The following is a 23804-nucleotide window of genomic DNA, read 5'->3' on the forward strand; positions in this document are numbered from 1 at the left end:
ATAGGTAGAGGAGAGGGAAACGACCACTCAGTTATCTAGTGGAGTGCAGTGTGTAGGCCTATTCTCAGTAACTGTTTCACGTTGCTTACCTACTGCTACAGTACAGTATGGAGGAATCTAAAAGACGGAACGTAACATTTAACATTTAACGATTTACAGCTCGAACTTATTGATCTTCAATGTGACCTAAGGGCTAAAGATCGTTTGAATAATACTACTAGCCTGGTTGAGTTTTACAAGACTAAACATTAGCAATAATATCCACGACTACACAGGCTGGCTGTGAAAATGATTGCTATGTTTGGCTCAACATTTATATTTGTGAGCAACTGTTTTCTATAATCAACTTTAATAAAGGCAGACATCGAACATCTGTAACTGATGTTTCATTACGATCAGTAGGCTACTGTTCCTTTCAGCTGCCAACAGCATAAAACCTCGTTTTGATGTACTGATAAATAAAAATATAACAAAATGATATTGTAGCCTACGTATAAGTAGGTATAAAATTTCTATTATTTCTGTAAAAAAATATTTCTTTATTAATTAATAATAGTCCAAGATAGTTTTGCAAACACTGAACGGGAATTCATTTCATAAATACTCTTACTAGTACTGTATTTCCTTTTGTGTATATTTTGTACGAGATCACCCCTTCTTCCAGTCCACCCTTATACAGAGCGCAACTAATATCTGCATTCCGCTCATGAGCTGTGAGCCGGCTCGGAGAGCGCAAACCTTGTGCAGGCCTGGAGTAAAGTGAAAGACTATTATCAGTACCAATGTGAAACTTACGTAGGGCCTATACATATATAGGTTGTAATGTAAAATTAGGTTCACTTATTAATTAGGTTATGTATTATTATTATTATTATTATTATTATTATTATTATTATTATTATTCTTTCCCTTAGTTTAACCTCTCCCTTTTAGGTTCATTTACACGACCCACGCCACCCGGGCCTTACAGGGCCGCGACCTGTCGGGAGAGGAATTAATCTATGGATCACATAGGCCTACATACTTTTTTGACCACACAAGGACATGGAGGGCTCCCCGGATGAGGGATCAGCTCTATGCCAGGGCCACCTCCGATACAAAACAAACATTTAAGACATTACACAGCATTCACTCACACATATGAAAGGATTAAGAGAAGGATCGCCGTCCATGGCCGGACTTTCAAGAGGTATGTACAATCCCGGCATTTGCCTGGAAGTAACTGAGGAAACCATGAAAACCTGTTAGAATTGCCGGCCCCTGGGATCGAACCCCGGACCTCCCGAATGCAAGGCCAGCCCTCTAGCAGGGACGTCGCTAGGGGGGTGCGAAAGGGTGCGCAAGCACCCCATAAAAAATCGGAGCACCCCTTTCCGCACCCCAAAGGGCAATTTATTAAAAAAATACTAGGCATAAGTTATTTTGAAGAACAAAAACAAACAATTTCTTGGATGTGAAAAAACTACGTCCCATAGTGTATCGTTATGGATATGATGAACAACAACAACAATAATAATAATAATAATAATAATAATAATACATAGTAATATTAATAAACAGATGTATAGTATGCGCGCAAGTGCATGAGAGAATATTTTGGAATTTTTATTTACCACATTTTTACAACTCACACCCCATTTTTAAATCTCACACCCCATCCCCACCCCTCTTGCCCTGATCCTGGCGAAGTCACTACCCTCTAGCCCGCTCGGTATGTATTATTAATTGTAATTATGGTGTATTATTGTATTATGTATTGTATAATTGTATTGTTTATCGTTTCTTTATTGTGTATTGTTTATATTGTGTATACTACTGCCACCGGGTGCTTGCCCACTTGCAGTGTAAATAAATACATACCGGTACTAACTTCATTAGTGATATCCGCACGGCAGCCTATAACATGTTCGGTAATGATGGTAAGATAAACTAGAGTGCTACTGTTTGAGTAATGCACGCTCCGTCACTGTTATTAAGTACTTGCATCTTAAACTGAAGAACCTTTCACATAAGTAGAAAATCTGTGCAGTTCAAGGTTTACTTACCGAGATGAGAACCAAGGACAGCCCTAGCAGAGATAGCGTCCGTGCCGGTATCTGCGCAGTGCTCGCAAGGCTGGGCTAGCGGGGCAGAGACTGGGGGCGCCATTGGCTGGTGTAATAGATACACAGGAGGGGAGTGGCTCTGTGTTTGCCAATGACAAGAAACTGGCTCGATGACACTGCTGTTACGTCACAGCTTCAGGAATGCACAAACGAGGAAAAACTGTAACCTATTGCTGCAAGGAGACGGCTTCCCAACGACCAGGTGAATGGGGCAATGTTACTTGTCCGCGTATATCGAGGAATGCACTTCTCTCGCCTTGTTTAAAGGTCCTTACTTCGAATTCCAGCAGAATTATAATGCATACATTTCCCGACTTAAACTGTCAGTCTGCCACACAGGCGGATCGGGTTTGTGCCCCAGTAACACCTGGGATTTTTCATTGAAAAATGCAGAGACACGTGTGCAGTTGCAGCTTTTCTGGGGGTTTTCCCATTTCTCTTTGGTAGGCATTAACATCATTCAAAGCACCAGCGTAGCTCAGTTGGCTAAAGGTACGTACACGTTGGAGCGACGATAAACGATAAAAGAAGCAGCGATGCTATATCAGAGAGAATTGAAGCATGCATTGTCATCGAGGTGTGCATATTGGAGTAACGGTAGAAGCGAAGGTACACGATAAAAGCGACGAAAAAGAAAAGTTCCATTTTCTTCGCTCTTGTCGTTCATATGATCTCTGATTAAGATAATATTAATCTGTATAATTACCGGTGGTTGTCAATATATCCGAATATTAATCGATTTATTATTATTTCGGCATATTAAATTAATTACTGTAGATATTGGCAAATTGATCAGTTGTGTATTTATTCGTCCTATGTTATGTGATCACAAGAACCAATCACAACACAACGAATTTATACTATCTTTGGGATGAGAAACGGGTTCAATTTTGTACGTATTTAAGTTATATTGACCTTGAACTTAGCAGCTGATATTTCCTATAATCTTCTTTCATTAAGTGGATGCATAGAATATCTTCTACTGATAAATCACAATGTTCGCTTCCCGCGTCCTCGTTGCTCCGATATGAACACTTGATTCTTTGATAATACCAAAGCGTCACTAGCTCATTTCTTTTATCGTTTATCGTTGCTTCAACGTGTACGTACCCTAAGGCGTTTGCCTGCCGATCCAGAGTTGCGCTCGGGTGCAGGTTCGATTCCCCCTAAGGCTGATTAGCTTACTTGGTTGGGTTTTTTCGAAGTTTTTCCAAAAGTAAGGCGAATGTCAGGTAATCTATGGCGAATTCTCGGCCTCATCTCGCTAAGAACCATCTCGTTATCATTAATTCTATCGACGCTAAATAACCCCGCAGTTGATACAGCATCGTTAAATAACCAAGTAAAAAAACATCATTCAGGCCAGTTTCCCTTGTATTGTCATGTTTATAATAGGTCTATTCTCCGATCACGCTCGGAGGGATTGACCTGAAGTTATGAGCAAAGTTCGGAACTTGGGGACTTGTGTCGTGTGCATGAGTAAGGTTACAGGTACAACGTACACACAGCTCACGGTGCAAGTGCTCAGGGACAGTCGTATGCACTAAGAAAGTGATCACATCGAATGAGAGGAAGACGGACGAGGAAACTGTGGCATGTCGAAGACAATGACATTCAGAGAATTACAGATAAACGGTCTGTTTGAGGAATTAGAAAATACGTGTTATTCGAATGGATATTATACAAGTTTGAAAATACATTTTTTAAATTTTAGGTACAGAATTTCGTGGAGGAATTCGAAGGACATACATTATTTTCTTCGAGTGGAGAGTTTATGTTTTATAAGTTATGCCACACAAAAACTAGAGGCTGGAAACCGGCATTCATTGAAAGACATTGCAGTCCCTTAAATTGGTGGAAGATTTGTCCATAGCCATGGATCAAGTAGCAGAGGAACCTACCGTAGAACAAATTGAAAACTATTTTTGAGAAAAATTTAGGATACACTTATCTTTCTCACATACGAGATCAGCTAGCAATTGCTGAAAATCAAACAGAAAACAGTGACAGTCAAAACATTCAGTATTTTAAGTTTGCGCCCATCACTTCATGTGACTTGGAAATAAGTTTTTCTCGTTTCATATCAGCGAAGAAGTTATGGATCCGAAAACTTCGAATGTACGTAATCATACACTGTAATAAAATGTACATAGCAGAACAGTAAATTTGATATATTTCTCATGTTTATTTTTATTATATATGCTATAATATTACGTGTTTCAACCTATCATAATATTATCAATATGTTGTTCCAGTCAGAAACCACTTTTATAGCAGACCTGACAGTACCTCCGTGCTGGAAGCGGGAGTTTGTTGACATTGAAGTCCGGTTGCTTAGCCACGTGCAAAGACACAAGTCCCCAAGTTCCGAGCTTTGGTTATGAGGGATGCTTGAATGAAACCTGAATACACACCGAACTTTAGCAAAGACGAAGATAGCTTGTTCATAAGATAAACTTAATTATTATAAGTTAGGCCTGATATAGGTCTAATGACCCTTGAGTATTGAATTCTTAGACCAGCTAGCTAATTACATTTCATATATGCATAGGCCTACAGTAGGTCTACACTTTAGACCAGACGTGGCGAAAATGTAATCGTGCTCCGAGCCACTGTGTAATCTGCAACGTGCATAGCACCTATGGAGGGAGGCAGACACCCGAAAGGGAAGTGAAGCAACTGTCTGACTTATGAACGGATTTTCATTTTCCTTACGTCAAGCACTTAAATATAATTTTATACAATATAAGGTTACAAACTAATGTTTAGTAGGCCTACGTGTAACGAAGAAAGAAATGAATAAGAAAACATAGGACACATTATCACAATCTAAAGTTAACGTCTTCAGAATGTCTCTGCGACAGAGTTTCAAAACCAGGAATTATGTCACTTGGTCGTAGTTGATCACGAAGGTATTTGTCTGTTAGTCGTGATCTAAATTAGGTTTTTACTATTTTCATTGTTGAAAATAATTTTTCACAAACGTAAGTTGTAGCGAGCATGGCTTCAACAGAGCAAATGAAAGAACGAAGCTTCGGATATTTATTTTTTGGCAAAGATTTGAAAAGTTCAACATTTGTCTAGTCCTTACATCTAGCTTTCATTTAACATCACATTGTAAATCTGTGAGTTTAAATTGAAGACCTAACAGCATTATTCGTACATCTGCTGAAAAAGGATCGACGTACAGAGATAATAATAATAATAATAATAATAATAATAATAATAATAATAGGCCTAACACTTAACCTTTTAATGTTTCATCAGTAACATGTAATATAATGCTGTTTTATGTTATACAACCGTTTTCCTCGTAATACTTGTGAACAAATCATACATTTAATATTCTCACCATATTGGCAGCAAAAAAATGCGTCCTCCCATCCTACTTAAAACTTTCGTTTTTGTAGAGGTACATGGCTTCGAGAGAGACATTGCGACGATACGCCACTCGCAGGTCAGAGACAAATACAAATGGAACGGAGTTTGACTCCAGTGAGTGAGAGGTTGGGGGTTGGGGGAGCAAGAGACATGCACAGCTATCATTGCGAGCCACAATGTGCTCGTGAGCTACATTTTCGCCACGGCTGCTCTAGACCCTACTCATACATAGCCTACTTACGAACAGGGGAGTACGTAAGGGGGGCTACCGGGTTTGAACTCCCCTCTTGAACTCTAAAGAAAATGACATAGGCTATATTTAGGTTTGAGTACTTTTTTATCAATAATCGTTTTCTCTCCTCTAATTTTTCACTGTCAGAGTAACAAAATCTACATCGGCATAAAGCATAGTCTTCCTACCCCGCCTTCTATAGGTCTATATTCGTGTACTTGGTGCTGCGACACGTTCGAATTATAACAATGCTAGCTTTATTATAGACAGACCTACTGCCTAGTAGGCTACCGATCTTGTATTAAGATGAAGCTGACACAATATGAAATTTAACTTGTCGGTTGTTAAAAATTGACTGGCTGTGAAAAAATTACGTTTCAAAGATTTTATAAGGATATTATAATCTGTGTATTTCGAACTGGCGGATCAAGGTCACGTACAAACGTATAAAAGTGCAAACCACGCACGAATCACTGAACTGAAAACTGTGAACTGAAGCACTGGTAATTTCGGCTGTCCCAGCTGACTTTAGTTGAGGAGAATTGTCCAGGAATGGGGTAAACACACTTCACAAAATACAGTCCATTGCTTGACCTTGGGCCGCCAGTTCGAAATGCACAGATAATAATAAATATAGCGTAACATAATAATAATAATAATAATAATAATAATAATAATAATAATAATTATTATTATTATTATTATTATTATTATTATTATTATTATTTATTTATTTATTTATTTATTTATTTAGAATATTAACGTGCAAAACAACAGCACAAGGCCAATTAATAATAATAATAATAATAATAATAATAATAATAATAATAATAATAATAATAATAATAATAAACGTAAGCTAAGCAGATAAACATACCTACTGTTAGGCGTATTTGTTTTAGAAACAATATTAGTCTAGCCTACCTGTTTCTTGAAAATACTCGTAAATAGAAAATGACGATGATGATGATGATGATGATGATGATGATGATGATGATGATGATGATGATTTTGGCCTGGGTGTCGCAGTCGGTAGAGTGCTGGCCTTCTGTGTCCGAGGTTGCGGATTCGATCCCGGCCCAAGTAGAAGGCATTTAAGTGTGCTTAAATGCGAGAGGCTCATGTCAGTAAATAACTCCTGTGGGACAAAATTCCAGCACACCGGCGACGCTGATATAACCTCGGCAGTTGCAAGCGTCGTTAAATAAACCATAATTTACAAAATAATTTGATGATGATGATGATGATGATGATGATGATGATGATGAAATAGAATATATAATTTAGGCTACTTATTTAATCTGACAGAAATAATAAAAAAAAATAAATTAAAAAGTAGTCTAACATATTACACATCTTACGCTAAGTTATTAATAACCAGGCTTCGAGACTTTGGACCCGATACAATAAGTTTACTGTGCGTGCACTATAGGTTGTTGACTCGCTGCAGGTAGATAGAGATGTGGTGAGATGACAACGTTGCTATTTAGAGTAGAGTACGGTAGTATGGGGAAACACACACATATGTAAATTCTGAAAGTAAATATACATTACACAATGATAATGTCAAAAGAATGTGAAAAGCAATTATTTTCCTGTCTTTTATAAGCTTTTCTGTTTAATTATACACAGTGTTAATGGTGGAAATAAGCATGTAGCAATTTTAATTTCTTCATTTATCCTATTGGTCGTCTTCAGGAAGTGCACTTACAGTACCGAATTGCAATGTACTACAAGATACATTCTCACTGTCTGAAACGTAAATCTTTTTCGGTTATCTGCCAAAGTTTGTACTGTAGAAAGCTGCGCTCTACGTCGCATGACGTGATAGGAGCAAAACGAAAAAACCTAACATCATTGCAGTCTCTAAGAGACTGTCCTTTATTCTCGGGTGACTCTATGTCCACTAATTTGCTGTTTATGTTACACAATGTTCCATGCCCGTTATTTTTACATAAAATTGATTTCCACTTCTGTTTTACACGTTCAGTAACCGGTGTACTTGGTGTCTCATTAATTCTCTGCATCATTTTCTAAATTAATTTGAGGGCTTCCGGCATCTCTTGCTCTGACTTTTCTAACCGTGTAATAGTTTCAGACACAGTTTGTATGAAAACCAAATTATTCGTCAGAACCTTCAAATCCAGAGCGTTTTCCTTTGCGTATTTGTTGGCATTCATTCTACAGCACTCCCACCCACTGTATGCTTTACCACTATACTCAGTACGCCGTTATGCGGATTTCCCACTGAACTGCTCTATCGGGTCCGAAGTCTCGAAGCCTACTAATAAGCCTATAAGTTACGCATAAAAAAAAGGTCATGGGGACACAGATACAGACAGTAGTTTCCTAAACTGAGTTCATATTGGCACACTACATGACTGAAACAACATGAGTAAAAATTGTAATCTAATTATTGAGAAGTCAACTTGGACAGTAGGCTTAATGGCTACAGCAGAATCCTGCCTTGACACGAAATACTGATTGATTGATTGATTGATTGATTGATTGATTGATTGATTGATTGATTGATTGATTGATTGATTGATTGATTGATTGATTGATTTCACGAGGGCTGAATCTGAGATGGTTCCTTGCACTTAGGCCGTTTAGGCCCATTGTAGGGCCTACGCCCTATTGAATGAAATGAAATTTACGGCAGGGGGCACTACGGCCCGGCACTGCGACCTGTTACGATCTATTGCGCTAACTCTCAAGCTAGACGCCGGCTGACTACACTAAGGTTCTCTGCATATCCAGGTTTTGAGCAGACAACCCCCCTCGTCCCTAAGCCAGCCCCAGTGTGCGTCGCCAACCGGCGCGCGATCGGAGAATGCTATGGAATGACGACGAAATGGAGAAATGATGGCGGAATGATGTAAATGTCCAATATGGGAAACGGGAGAACCCCGAGAAAAACCCCAACTGCCATCTTGTCCGCCACAAGTGTCACTATGGCTTTCTCAATGAAAAATTCTAGACCTAATCGGGACTCGAACCTAAGCCGCCTGTGTGACAGGCTGGAGGTCTGACCACTCAGCCACCACAGGGGTTTTTGTATGCATTAATTATATGCGATGATTGTTTAAGTCCGACGGATGCCCGGGTGGCATTCGTGAATTCGATGCTGACAGGTGGGCCATTCTTCCTGAATCCTGCAGGTAAGGTCCCATCGGCTACTGACGAGACCGAACCTATAACCTGGAGTCCTTTGAACCTAGATCAGCATCGAAGACCTGTTCTAGGCCTTCCCGCAGACATCACCCTAGCCTATTTTTACTATTACAGATTGAAAATGAAATAAGGGAAAGTGAAGAATTTTGGTGGAATGAAAGAAGTAAACGGGAGTATCCCAGGAAAACCCCTATGAAAGGTCTATTTTTCCCACCACAAATTCTACCAAAACCTGACCGGACATCGATCCCGGCCTTCTGGATGAACTAGAACTGTAGCAGCAGATGCAGCTTGTCTCGAAAGAAAAAAACGAAACAGATGTGAACAGAGACAGTCTATGGACATAGTTGAAGTGCTCGAAAGGTAAACAGACTCTCTCATAAACACGGGCAGCATACACGTAAACACGGACATGCATGGGTTTGCGATCACGCCAACATTTCTACCAGAGTCAGTTCCACAGGGTGGGTGCAAGCATGAGTTTGCTGTCAGGCAGAGAAACGAACACAGTTCCCTCAGCGAATAGGGATTATAAAGAATGGACACTTCGCGTCGGTACCTTTGATGTAGCCGGACTGATTTCAATGACCTTCAAGCCAGCTAAAGCGTCAGATTCTGCTTTCTCCCTAGAGTTGGCGCTGACATCACACCAGCTAGCAGTCGACACAGCGGAAATATAACACACATAATTAATACATCTAGGTGCATTATGTACTCAAATAAAATAAATTGGATCCATAAAATAATAAATCCTTCATTAACTGCAATGTCTAGACTCTAGAGTTCCTTTATAATGAGAGTTGAGACGTTGACCCCAACAACAATGATTTGATAGCGCTGAAAATGGAAAAACAAAACTCTTACGAGAAGTAAAACCATATACCTATATTATATTATTATACAAATATTAAACGAATTCGATACTTAATTTTATAATGTATTATATTATTTTATAATATAATATATTATATCTGAAATAAAAAATATTATTATTACAACTAGTTTGTCACTGAGAAATGAGGAAAAGCTGTTAACTTGAATTTATTTGAAGCAAAGCGTTACTGGCTTATGCAATAAGGTAGGCGATGTTTGGATCCTGTGTCTCAACTCTATTCTCAATTATTATCTTAGCGTGTGCTCGATTATACTAACCTCTAGCGCTTGAAAGTGGAACTAACCGCTGGCGCACAGAGAAACAAAACACAGGAAAATTCGCTCAGTGTCCATTCTTTATAATCCCCATTCGCTGGTTCCCTCTTCCAAGTTAGGCCTAAACTCATTCCGCGAACAATAAGCGGAGCTGTGGAGAAGATAGACCAACGCGAAAAGCGGGTAAAATGCAGGATTTCAACATCTCTTAGGTAAATGGTCCATTATTATTATTATTATTATTATTATTATTATTATTATTATTATTATCATCATCATCATCATCATCATCATCATCCTGAAGGCGGAGGCTGAACCCCAAGTTCTACGTCCTTCATAGTCCTATTTTAAATTAGTTATTTTACGACGCTTTATCAACTGGTATGATCATCTAGCGTCTAAATGAGATGAAGGTGATAATGCCAGCAAAATGAGTCTAGGTTCCACCACCGAAAGTTACCCAGCATTTGCTCTTAACGGGTTGAGGGGAAATCCCGGAAAAAAACTCAACCAGGATTTAAACCCGAGCCCGCTCGTTTCACATGCTAACCGTTACTCCACAGTGGTGGACCATAGGCGTATTGAGCTATTATGTTAACCCCCAGCTAGGCTACTCTCAACACACCAGTCGTCTGTGCTAAAGTTCGGAGCATATCCACGTTTCATTCAACCATCCCTTCATAATCTTAGACCAGTTCCTTTGAACGTGATCGGAGAGTGCTATAAATAGGCTATGACATTCATTCATAGTGTTCTGCCCAAGGGCAGGTCTTTCACTGCAAACCCAGCATTCTCCAATCTTTCCTATTTTCTTCCTTTCTCTTTATCTCCTCATATGATCCATAGGCTATATCTTAATGTCGTCTATCATCTGATATCTTCTTCTGCCCCAAACTCTTCTCCCGTTCACCATTCCTTCCAGTGCATCCTTCAGAAGGCAATTTCTTCTCAACCAGTGACCCAGCCAATTCCTTTTCCTCCTCCTGATCAGTTTCAGCATCATTCTTTCTTCACCCACTCTTTCCAACACAGCTTCGTTTCTTATTCTGTCTGTCCATTTCACATGTTCCACTATTCTCCATATCCACATTTCAAATGTTTCTAGTCGCTTCTCTTCACTTCGTCGTAATGTCCATGTTTCTGCCTCAAAGAATGCTACACTCCACACAAAACACTTCACTAGTATCTTCCTTAGTTCCTTCTCCAGAGGTCAGCAGAAGATGCTCCTTTTTATATGACAATATAAGGGAAATTGGCCTGAATGATGTTTTTTTTTACTTGGTTATTTAACGACTCTGTATCAACTACTAGGTTATTTAGCTTCGATGGGATTGGTGATAGCGAGATTATATTTGGCTAGATGAGGCCGAGGATTCGCGCATAGATTACCTGATATTTGTCTTACAGTTGGAGAAAAACTCGGAAAAAGCCCAAACAGATAGCCCAAACGGGGATCGAACCCGCGCCCGAGCGCAATTCCGGATGCTCCATCCTTCTCCACATCCACATTTCAAATGCTTCTAGTCGCTTCTCTTCACTTCGTCGTAATGTCCATGTTTCTGCCCCATGCAATGCTACACTCCGCACAAAGCACTTCACTAGTCTCTTCCTTAGTTCTTTCTCCAGAGGTCCGCAGAAGATGCACCTTTATCTATGAAAATATAAGGGAAATTAGCCTGAATTTTATATATATATATATTTTTTTTGTTTTTTTACTTGGCTATGTAACGATGCTGTATCAACTACGAGGTTATTTAGCGTCGATGGGATTGGTGATAGCGAGATTATATTTCGCGAGATGAAGCCGAGGATGCGCCATGGATTACCTGATATTTGCCTTACGGTTTGGGAAAAACTAGGAAAAAAGCCCAACCAGGTAATCAGCCAAACGGGGATCGAACCCGCGCCCGAGTGCAACTCACTCCGGATCGGCAGGCAAGTGTCTTAGCCTACTGAGCTACCCGGTAGCTGAATAATGTTAATGCCTACCAAAAAAAAAAATGGTAGGACCCCGAGAAAAGTCATCTTCGACATTCTTCTGTTCTATTTTTAATTTTGAAAACCCGTTCTCTATCCAGTCCCAGATGTACTGCAGCCTATTGGATTATTGCACCTGCCATCCTATTTTATGCTTTAGTTTCAATTCATATTGCCTCACGAGACGTCATGGAGAGACATAGACGTCTTCCCAATCGGGACTGGTACGCAGAAACATCTGGCCTAACAGAAAAATAATCAGGGAACAGCTGGGATGGCAAATATATGATTTTTGAGGCGACATCAAAGCGCATAAGGGGCATGGAGATAAAGCTCTATAGTCTGTACTTTCTTGAACCTCGGTACTAGAATGAAGTAGTGTTGTTAACACCACGCTCCGACCGCCTTTTACCCTCACGAAAGATCCGGTACTCAATTTGACAGAAGGTTGAGTGGACTTCGAGGCAGTTCTTGAAGCTTTGGCTATGAGACAAATCCCGCCGCATAACAGTGTGTAATTTAGGGAATCTAGCCGGCCAAAATTCATTCTCGAAAAGTAATCATTAAAGCTCGGAACTTGGGGACTTGTGTCTTTGCACGTGGTTAAGCGACCGGACTCCAATATCAACAAACTCCCGCTTCCAGCACGGAGGTACTGTCAGGTCTGATGGAACAACATATTGATAGTATTATGGTAGGTTGAAACATGTAATTTTATAGAATATAATATATAATAAAAATAAACATGAGAAATATATCAACTTTACTGTTCTCCTCTGTAAATTTTATTATAGTACTCATGACTACATACATTCCAAGACTTTCGAACCCATAACTTCTTCGCCTGTTAGTTAAACCTGATTTGAAACGAGAAAAATTTATTTCCACGTCACATGAATTGATGGGAGCAAACTTATAATCTTGAATATTTTCACTGTCACTGTTTTCCGTTCGATTTTGTGCAGTTGCTAGCTGATCTCGTGTCTGAGAAAAATATGTGTATCCTCAATTGTTCTCGAAAATAGTTTTCAATTTGTGTGTCACTACTAGGGTAGGTCCCTCTAAGACTTGATCCATCGCTAGGAACAGATTTTCCACCAATTTAAGGGACTGCAACGTCTTTCAATGAATGCATCTAGTTTGTGTGTGGCACAACTTTCAAAATTTAAACACTTCATTCGAAAAAAATAATGTATCTCCTCCGAATTCCTCGACGAAATTCTGTACCTGAAGTTTAAAAAAGTAATAAGTTAGCAGCTTTTACTTGTTCTACACATTTCCTTAACTGGAACATTTAATTCTATTTTATTATTGACAGTAATATACCTCTTTTTGGTTTCAGTTAAAAATAAGGATAATATTTATCTAAATATCAGGTCGAAACTTGCTAATATAGCAAAAATTATTCCTAGATTTCCAAAAGCTTCCTTTTTACCTCTTTCTATTTTTAAACTTCTATAATACACTTTTCGAATAACACGTATTTTCTAATTCTTCAAACAGCCGTTTACCTGTAATTCTCTGAATGTCATTGGCTTCGAAATGACACAGTTTCCCCATCCGTCTTCCTGTTATTTGATGTGACCACTTTCTTAGTACATACGACTGTCCCTGAGCACTTGCAGCGTGAGCTTTGTGTTCGTTGTACCTGTAACCTTACTCATGCACACGACACACAAGTCCCCAAGTTCCGAGCTTTGCTAATCATTCAATTTTCATAAAATTTGGTATGTAGCTTAAATTATTGAGAGAGAGTAAGTTGTTAATAATGAAAATGAAAAGGGCAACTAATTTTACAAAAAAATAAAATTAGTAATATTGTAATAAATTTTTTCGATTTGAGTGAAAAAGTAAATTAATGTTCATAATGTGAAATGCGCTTAAAATAGAGAGTAAGACGAAGGAATATTGCTACATATCATACTTGTTCAGAAGTCAGATGCATCTCTACCAGAATCTGTATCCTCACTGGTAGTCTCTCCTTCGGCAGCACCGAGTCTCTTGAAACCGACCTCGATTTTCTCTCCTTCATTTCCTTAAGCTGGTAATGTAAGAAATAAGTAGCCTGAGCAAAAGATCGGTACTTGTGTCTTTTCTTGATGTTTTACTTCTGAAGACCATTGGCGTAGCATGAAATTTTGAGCAGGGGAAGCTAACTCAAGTTGTCTTTCATGCAATATGAGAAAACGTATTACAAAAATACAGTCTTAAAATAAATAGTAGTCAATTTCAAGTCAGCAGTCGAAGATTGGTTGGAACATCGTAAGTAACACCAATAAGGCATGACCTCAAATGATACGTAGTAAAATATGATTTCACGGTTTACACATATCTCTTAACAAATAGACACGTATACGTATAACATTAGCTCACTCCCTGTCATACTTAGAGAAATCACAATATTAGTATCATTACGTAAGTATGCGTCTGTCTTTTGGTTGTGTCCTTCATTGACAGCAAGGGAGTCGGTCATTTGTTTTTTAAATCACACTTTTGTTCGTAAGTCAGTCTTGATAATACAATTTTCCTAAAAATTCAAGTAAATTAGTGTCAGGAACTGTTATTTCGCTCATTATTCATTATATCAGCCACAATGCACACTAACACTTCAACTGAACACAACTGACGAAAAGGGATAACTCGGAAACTACTTATTTTAAATGTTAAAGCTAGCTTCTTGCGAGCCTTGCGACTAGGGTAGTTTAGTTAGAAAGGAATGGAAAATCTGCGTGGTGGGTTACACAGAAGAAACCGGTCTGCTTGGAAGCTGGTGTTTGCAGGCTTCTTGTTTACTGCTGCATCACAAATCATCCTGAGCTGCCGCATCACAATATTTAAAGCGTAAATATAAATTCTATTACTTACTTACTTACAAATGGCTTTTAAGGAACCCGAAGGTTCATTGCCGCCCTCACATAAGCCCGCCATCGGTCCCTATCCTGTGCAAGATTAAGCCAGTCTCTATCATCATACCCCACCTTCCTCAAATCCATTTTAATATTATCCTCCCATCTACGTCTCGGCCTCCCTAAAGGTCTTTTTCCCTCCGGTCTCCCAACTAACACTCTATATGCATTTCTGGATTCGCCCATACGTGCTACATGCCCTGCCCATCTCAAACGTCTGGATTTCAAGTTCCTAATTATGTCAGGTGAAGAATACAATGCGTGCAGTTCTGTGTTGTGTAACTTTCTCCATTCTCCTGTAACTTCATCCCGCTTAGCCCCAAATATTTTCCTATGCACCTTATTCTCAAACACCCTTAACCTATGTTCCTCTCTCAGAGTGAGAGTCCAAGTTTCACAGCCATATAGAAGAACCGGTAATATAACTGTTTTATAAATTCTAACTTTCAGATTTTTGGACAGCAGACTGGATGATAAGAGCTTCTCAACCGAATAATAACACGCATTTCCCATATTTATTCTGCGTTTAATTTCCTCCAGAGTGTCATTTATATTTGTTACTGTTGCTCCAAGATATTTGAATTTTTCCATCTCTTCGAAGGATAAATCTCCAATATTTATATTTCCATTTCGTACAATATTCCCGTCACGAGACATAATCATATACTTTGTCTTTTCAAAAATTAATAAATAATTTTGTCCATAGACTGCAGGTTTATTATGAAATTATTATTAACTGGGGAAGCTAAGCTTTTTAGCTTACATTAATGCTACGCCACTGGTGAAGACTTCTCTGAAAAGTCTATTATCTTGTTCCTCGTTTCCTGGGCTTCCTCAGATAGTTTTACCAGCAGGTATAATAGTGTCCTATGACCTTATGTCCATGAGCCAAGAGTTTGTGAAGGCTTGTAGACTAATAATACAATTTGTAGTACATGCTTAAATATAATTCCGTCTCCCATGCGTACATGCAAATGCCCCTCTATCAATTGCAAACCCGCAAGGAAAGGTTTCTAATATTACACAGGGTGATTCACGAGGATTTACCGTCCCTTACGGAGCTTATTTTCGAAGAGCAAAAAATGTCATATAAACATTTGTCCTAATCTCAATATTTTCAAAGGTACATTAATTTGAAGTTGTTAGTAAAATAAGTTATTTCTTCAGTTTTACGGGTAAAAAAATATTACAAATAGAGAATGAACTATTCAGAAGTGTCATTTCTTTAATTGGCTAGTGTTCTGAAGACAAACAACATGTGTTGTTAATTGCTTTACACAGATTTTATTTTTAAATTTTTAACTAAAAATGATATCATTCTTATGCACTTACCAAAAAAATTGTTAAAAATCATACGTCTTTAGGAACTTGATTCTTTACAGTTTAATTATGCATCCTAATGTACAGTCTTGAAGAATTTACAAGAGTGGCGTGATAAATGCGTAAGAAAATGTAATTTTGTAGTTAAAAATCGAAAAAAAAATCTGTACGTAACAACTATGGAATTCACAACACATTTCTAGCTTCAGAATATTAGCTAATTAAAGAAATGATACTTCTGAGTAGTTCATTCTTTTTTTATTGGGTTATTTTACGACGCTGTATCAAATCTCAGGTTATTTAGCGTCTGAATGATATGAAAGCGATAATGTCAGTGAAATGAGTCCGGGGTCCAGCACCAATGGTTACCCAGCATTTGCTCATATTGGGTTGAGGAAAAACCCCGAAGAAAACCTAAACCAGGTAACTTGCCCCGACCGGGATTCGAACCCGGGCCACCTAGTTTCGCGGTCAGACGCACTGACCGTTACTCCACAGGTGTGTACTTCATTCTTTCTCTTGTAATATTCTTTTACCCTTAAAACTCAAGAATAATGGTATTTTACATACAACTTCAAATTAGTGTAATTCTGAAAATATTGAGAGTAGGACAAATGTTTATATGACATTTTTTGCTCAGAATGTCTTCGGAAATAAACCCCGTAAGGGACGGTAAATCCTCGTGAATCACCCTGTATATGTAGACGACTTATATTTCTATCTAATTATTCCCGTAATATACGCGGAAGTGGAAACCATCCTGAAAACCCTTCTTGCAGTATTTCCATCGTTTTTATTGCGACTGCTTTGCTTTGACATGTCAACAAGGAGTTCCCTTTCCTGCCTGAAGCTATCCTATCTTCAATTTTTCGCACTAAATAATACGATGGATACAAATTAACTATTGCAAGAGTTTGCATTTTCCTTAAGTCTTTATACTGATTAGAGATCAACTGTAAATCAGTAATCAAAGCGAGATCCTTATTAGGTGACATTGTTGGTCGTTTCTACAAAACCAATATCCATGTTTTTTTTTTTTTATTTTTTTTTTTTATTTTATCGCATGTTGAAGTGATGCAAGTGAAAGCTCTCCTACAATATTGTCCGCATCTCCTTTCCCAGAAGCTTTGAAACTCATCTTGGCAGCAAAATGCTTTTCTTCTGGTGACCTTTCTTCAAAAAGTGGACTACTTTTCTCCGTTTTGATCTTTCGCTCACAAGCAAACTATCTGATGGGGGCAGATAAAAAAAGTTAATTCATTTCTTCCACCATGTTAATAATTTCAAAAGAAGAGCTTAGTCTACACAAATTTTGGCCACTCGACCGCAATTACGAGGTCGTCCAGAAAGTGATTTTCCTTGGGGCCGTTACAAAAAAAAATCACAATTGTATGGCAAAATTTATTGAAACATGTGATGAAGGATCGGTGGAGCGGAGAAAAATCCTGCACGGAAATATCATATGTACTTCGGTACATCGCATTAATTTATTAAAACAGATACAGCAATTGTTGCGCTATTTGTCAACATATCCCCCACTGGAATTGAGACATTTGTCATACCATGGGATCAATTTTTGTATCCTTCTGTCGTAGAATTCAGCCGCCTGGGATCGGAACCAGCGTTTGACAGCCGTCTGCACCTCTCTGTCGATCCCATGATATGAAAAATGTCTCAATTCCGGTGGGGAATATGTTGAAAAATAGCACAACAATTGCTGTGTCTGTTACAATAAATTTTTCTGATGAATTGTGTTTTCTTTCTGCTAACGATCCCTGGCGAACTTATTTTTTACGGCCTTCGTAACTGCGTTCAAGTGGCCAAAATGTGTATAAGCACTTCTTTTGACATTATGTCCCCATCAGAATGTTTGCTTGTCAGTTCTTCCAAAAGTTTACGTGGACGTCCTCGAATGCTTGTACTGTCAGACTCAAATTGGAATTGTTTTGTAGTAGATGGTAAAGTATTATCTCCATGCCCCTTATGCGCTTTGATGTCGCCTCAAAAATCATATATTTGCCATCCCAGCTGTTCCCTGATTATTTTTCTGTTAGGCCAGATGTTTCTGCGTACCAGTCCCGATTGAGAAGACGTCAATGTCTCTCCATGACGTCTCGTGAGGCAATATGAACTGAAACTAAAGCATAAAATAGGATGGCAGGTGCAATAATCCAATAGGCTGCAGTACATCTGGGACTGGATAGAGAACGGGTTTTCAAAATTAAAAATAGAACAGAAGAATGTCGAAGATGACTTTTCTCGGGGTCCTACCATTTTTTTTTGGTAGGCATTAACATTATTCAGCTACCGGGTAGCTCAGTAGGCTAAGACACTTGCCTGCCGATCCGGAGTGAGTTGCGCTCGGGCGCGGGTTCGATCCCCGTTTGGCCGATTACCTGGTTGGGCTTTTTTCCTAGTTTTTCCCAAACCGTAAGGCAAATGTCAGGTAATCTATGGCGCATCCTCGGCTTCATCTCGCGAAATATAATCTCGCTATCACCAATCCAATCGACGCTAAATAACCTCGTAGTTGATACAGCATCGTTACACAGCCAAATAAAAAAAACAAAAAAAAAATATATATATATAATTCAGGCTAATTTTCCTTATATTTTCATAGATAAAGGTGCATCTTCTGCGGACCTCTGGAGAAAGAACTAAGGAAGAGACTAGTGAAGTGCTTTGTGTGGAGTGTAGCATTGTATGGGGCAGAAACATGGACATTACGACGAAGTGAAGAGAAGCGACTAGAAGCATTTGAAATGTGGATATGGAGAAGGATGGAGCATCCGGAATTGCGCTCGGGCGCGGGTTCGATCCCCGTTTGGGCTGATTATCTGTTTGGGCTTTTTCCGAGTTTTTCTCCAACCGTAAGACAAATATCAGGTAATCTATGTGCGAATCCTCGGTTTCATCTCGCCAAATATAATCTCGCTATCACCAATCCCATCGAAGCTAAATAACCTAGTAGTTGATACAGAGTCGTTAAATAACCAAGTAAAAAAAACATCATTCAAGCCAATTTCCCTTATATTGTCATAGAAAACTTCTGTCGACAGAAGTCATAAACTCGATGCCCTGTGACGTCATTTCAGCCTGCTCTGAAGCCCACTGCGCTCATGTTTCGCTGCCGCGGGCACAGCGGAGGCTTGAAATGGTGGCTCCTTTTCGTGATAATAAATAATATTGATCAAATTAAATTTAAAGTAATGTGAATGCCCAATACTGATATTTACAGGTATGAGACCAATTGGTTGATAAGTTAGGGATAAAATGAAAGCTGAATAAAACTAAATAATATACAGGCTGTCCATAAAATAAGTAACTATTTTCATGAAAACGATACAGTTCATGATATTTGTATTCATAGACGATTGTACACTACAAACTCACTCATACACACTCATTGGTTCCTTTCGACATGTCGTCCATTGATGTCCCTGCACAATTCCCATTTAGACACGGTTTCACGGAATGAATTTCGCAGAAACTGTGGTGTGATTAATGACACTGCACCACGAATTCTTTGTTTCAGTTCCTCAACGTTAGACACTTTTCTTGTGTATGTATGTATGTATGTATTTATTTACACTGCAAGTGGGCAAGCACCCGGTGGCAGTGGTATATACAATATTAACAATACACAATAAAATGATAACCAATACACAATAAAATTTACAATACACAATACAGTTTTACAACACATATACAATTTTACACACAATACAATAATAATACACAATACAATTTAACACAATAATAATAAAACATAAAATAAAATACCTAATTTTACAATACAACCTACATAATTATCTACATGTCCTACATAAGTTTCAATAGTCTTTCACTTTACTCTCATCTCATTCCCTGTAGTGGCACTATGACGCATTTCACTGACACTTTAGCACACATTTCACTGACACTCTGTAACACATTTCACTGACACTATAGAACACATTTCATTGACGCTATAAATTATCACTGATCGGAACTGTTCACTGCACTGTAAAACCATAACTTCACTGACTCACCTCGCTTCACTGATACAACAGTTCAAATAAGTCAAATAATTACATCCTTATGCATACTTATAAACAGAACTACATTTAAACTAAACATTTCTAGTCTAAGGCCCTCTTACACGCTAGTTTTAAATAATTTACAATTCAAACCAAGGAAGTAAACTCGTCAGCCTAGATAAATACATGTCACCTTAAAAAAATTAAATGTTGAATGTCACCTTAATTTTAATTTTCACTTTATATACAACTTTTTAATTTATTCTTGAATCTCCTTAAGGAAGGACAGCCCTCAAAGACCGCTGCAGGTAGGTCATTCCAATCATTTATAGTTCTATTTAAAAATGAGAATTTACCTACATCCGTTTTCTGTTTCCTACATTTGATTTTAAAATCATGTTCGTTCCTACCATAGTACGTTGGCTTTTCTAACCGAGCCGTTATGTCTACCCATGCTTTCTGACCTAGATGTGCTCTATACAATGAAATTTTATACACAGACCTTGGATTTAACAAATCCCCATACAAAAAAGTCTAATCGGGTAAGTTCTGGGGATCTTGCTGCCCATGGTCTACGGCCGCCTCGTCTATCCACCGGTTGGGAAACACTTCATTCAAGTAGTCCCTAACAATTGTCGCATAGTGGCAAGGGCCCCGTCTTGTTTGTAAGCAACAGTGTCTACGATGCCATCTTGTTCTAGTTGTGGCTGCAGAATCTCTGTCAGCATATCCAAGTAACAGGCACCAGTAATGGTCTTCTCTCTTATAAAAAATGGTCCATAGATCTTTATCTGCGTGATTCCCAACCACACATTGGTCTTTGGACTGTCTCTGATAATATGCTCAATAAAATCCGTTGGAGGTTTGTCGGCCCGTGTCCAGATGGGAATTGTGCAGGGACATCAATGGACGACATGTCGAAGGGAACCAATGAGTGTGTATGAGTGAGTTTGTAGTGTACAATCGTCTATGAATACAAATATCAGGAACTATATCGTTGTCATGAAAATAGTTACTTACTTTATGGACACTCTGTATACTGCATTTTAGATTTCTTCTTTATCTTTTCATTCTGTTAATGCATTATCTTCGGTTAATGACGGCTAAGAAAGTTAACGCAAACATTCTTGAACTTGTTATAAAGAGAACGCTTGTCAGCTTTCTACGAAATCAGTTTCTTCCTCCAAAATGTAAGACGTAAATAAATCGATTTGACACAAAGAAGTACTTTTATTATTCCAATAAGCATTTTTCCCTTCAACGGAAAACACTCATTGCATTCCTCTCACATAAATTCATTCCTGAACAAAAAGAGCGCTTGTTCATAGAGCTGACTAGTCTTTCAATATCGCCCGTTCACAGGCTTCCCCTACCCTCGCGCTGGTGAGAACCATTCGGCTAACTTCGGTCAAAGCGAATACGTCCTTAACAGCAACTACAACATTATAGCGGCTCTGCTGGGAGCCTCAGTTCGGCACCCCTGGACTACAGTAATGCTCGATTCAGAAAGATTGGAAAATCTGTAACGAAAACTTCTGAAATGTTCCAAAAAATAAAATTCCTCGAGAGTTCATAATATACTTGTCACTGCGAATAATTGTTTATGCGTTTATTCAATTCCATTAATGCCGTCAAGTTTTGAAGTTGTGTTTGCAGACAAGAACTTCATCCCCCAAACACTGCTATGCTGTGAATATGTATACAGCAGACACACAGATAGCCAGTTCCACGAGCAGTGGTGTGCCGCTGCATATTTGAAATGTTGGCATACATCGCAAACTACAAGAGCGGGCGACAGGAAAGGTCACGAGATAACTTGAATGATATTCAAGAGTACAATCGGAAGAGAAACAACGTCGATAGAATCAGTCTTGCATTGTGATAGTTCATAATAATACGTATATACGGTATATTATATCTAATATTACAACAATTTACAATTTATTTACAATTTACATTTGAATTTACATTTGGATAGATACCCGAAATGAGCATATGCTCGTGCTCGGGTACAGTCCAGTAGTCTACATAAATTTTACAGGGTTCAAATAATAATGCTGATGATATAAAATAATAGTAGTAGTAATAATAATAATAATAATAATAATAATAATAATAGAATAATCGTGACAGAAATTATACAAAGATTGTAATACAAAATAATTCATTGATAATAATAATAATAATAATAATAATAATAATAATAATAATAATAATAATAATAGTGATAAAACAAAAATATTTACAATAATAAAATAAATACTAAGACGGATAAAATAAAATATAAAACCACTAGCGAGAGTTAACACAACTTAAATAAGCATATAATAACCGGAAAAAATGCCAAACTCGAAAATCAACAGAAAAGTTCGTTGTATCGCAGACGACAGCAACCGCCGTATTGACATTGTGTTGTGCATTAATGGTAGTAGTGGGGAGCTGAAAGTCTACGTAACTGCCGTTCTCTTCGAATCTTCTCGTACAATCATGGGAAGTTATTGCTGTAAAAACAAAATGTCTACGAGTCAAACTGTTCATTATTACCAGGATAAATACAAATAATACTGAAATATATTAATCGAGTTTCAGTTATAGATCTCTCCTTTTGTGCAAGAGGTATCATATCAAAATATTTTATGAATGGCGGGGAAAATATAAATTTCAATAACTTTCTAGTGACAAGTACAATCAAGTGTATCTGTGGCTATGCTAAGGAATCATTTATTGGAGATATACACTGTTATTGATTAAGAAAATGATCTATTTATATTTATTACAATGTTTTATCTTATAGGTTACATGCATCAGATAAATACAATAAAAATTAGTACCATATAATGCTAGTAACACTTAAAAAAATTTTAATAAAAATTATCAAAAATCATACAAACATTTTCACTTTATTTTTAAACTTAAGAATGTGTAAATTGCTTAGGTCTGGATTATTTTTCAATACTGAATTGTATAGTCTTGGTCCATAATTCCTACTGTGTCTTAATGCAGCTGTAGTGTGGCATTTAGGTTCTGCCAAGAGAGTTGGGACATTTCTTCTGGTGTTGTGTATATGTTTTTCAGTTATAAAATTCATTCGATTTTTGTGAAAATAAATTAGTAATGTATGTTTATATATTTGCTCAATTTTTAGTACTTGGAATTCAGAATAAATAAATTGTGTCGGATAATCAAGTGGTTTATGCAGACAAATTTTGATGATACGTTTTTGTAATAATATTAATGGAGTTAAGATAGTCTTTGTCATTCCACCCCATCCTATTATTCCGTATTGAATGACTGATTGAAACAAGGCTAGATAAACAACACGGAGAACATAGATCGGCATATATGCACGAAGGGTTACAAAGTTGTGAATTGTTTTCCGTAACCTATTACATAAATATGTTACATGTTTATTCCATCTCAAATGTTGATCAATGATAACACCTAAGTATTATACTTGCGTGGATTCTGTCAAGGAAGAGCAATTGCAATCAATCAAGTTTATGTTACTGCAATTGTGTATTTTTTAATTTGTATCCTTATC

At 37.9% G+C, this 23804-nt stretch overlaps 1 protein-coding gene across 1 annotated transcript in view; it reads right to left on the minus strand.

The window, feature by feature from the left end:
- The window catches only part of LOC138704380 (ETS translocation variant 4-like), a 150900-nt gene extending 136850 nt beyond the window's left edge, over positions 1–14050 (minus strand). The window contains exons 1-2 of the mRNA XM_069832209.1: positions 13943–14050; positions 2046–2120 (exon numbers count right to left, since the gene is read on the minus strand). Of these exons, the coding sequence (XP_069688310.1) occupies positions 2046–2120; positions 13943–14050 (183 nt within the window). The remainder of the gene's footprint in view (positions 1–2045; positions 2121–13942) is intronic.
- Between the last annotated feature and the right edge of the window lie 9754 nt (positions 14051–23804).

This window comes from Periplaneta americana, chromosome 8 (genome assembly GCF_040183065.1).
Source record: "Periplaneta americana isolate PAMFEO1 chromosome 8, P.americana_PAMFEO1_priV1, whole genome shotgun sequence".
Classification (NCBI taxonomy): Eukaryota; Metazoa; Arthropoda; class Insecta; order Blattodea; family Blattidae; genus Periplaneta; species Periplaneta americana.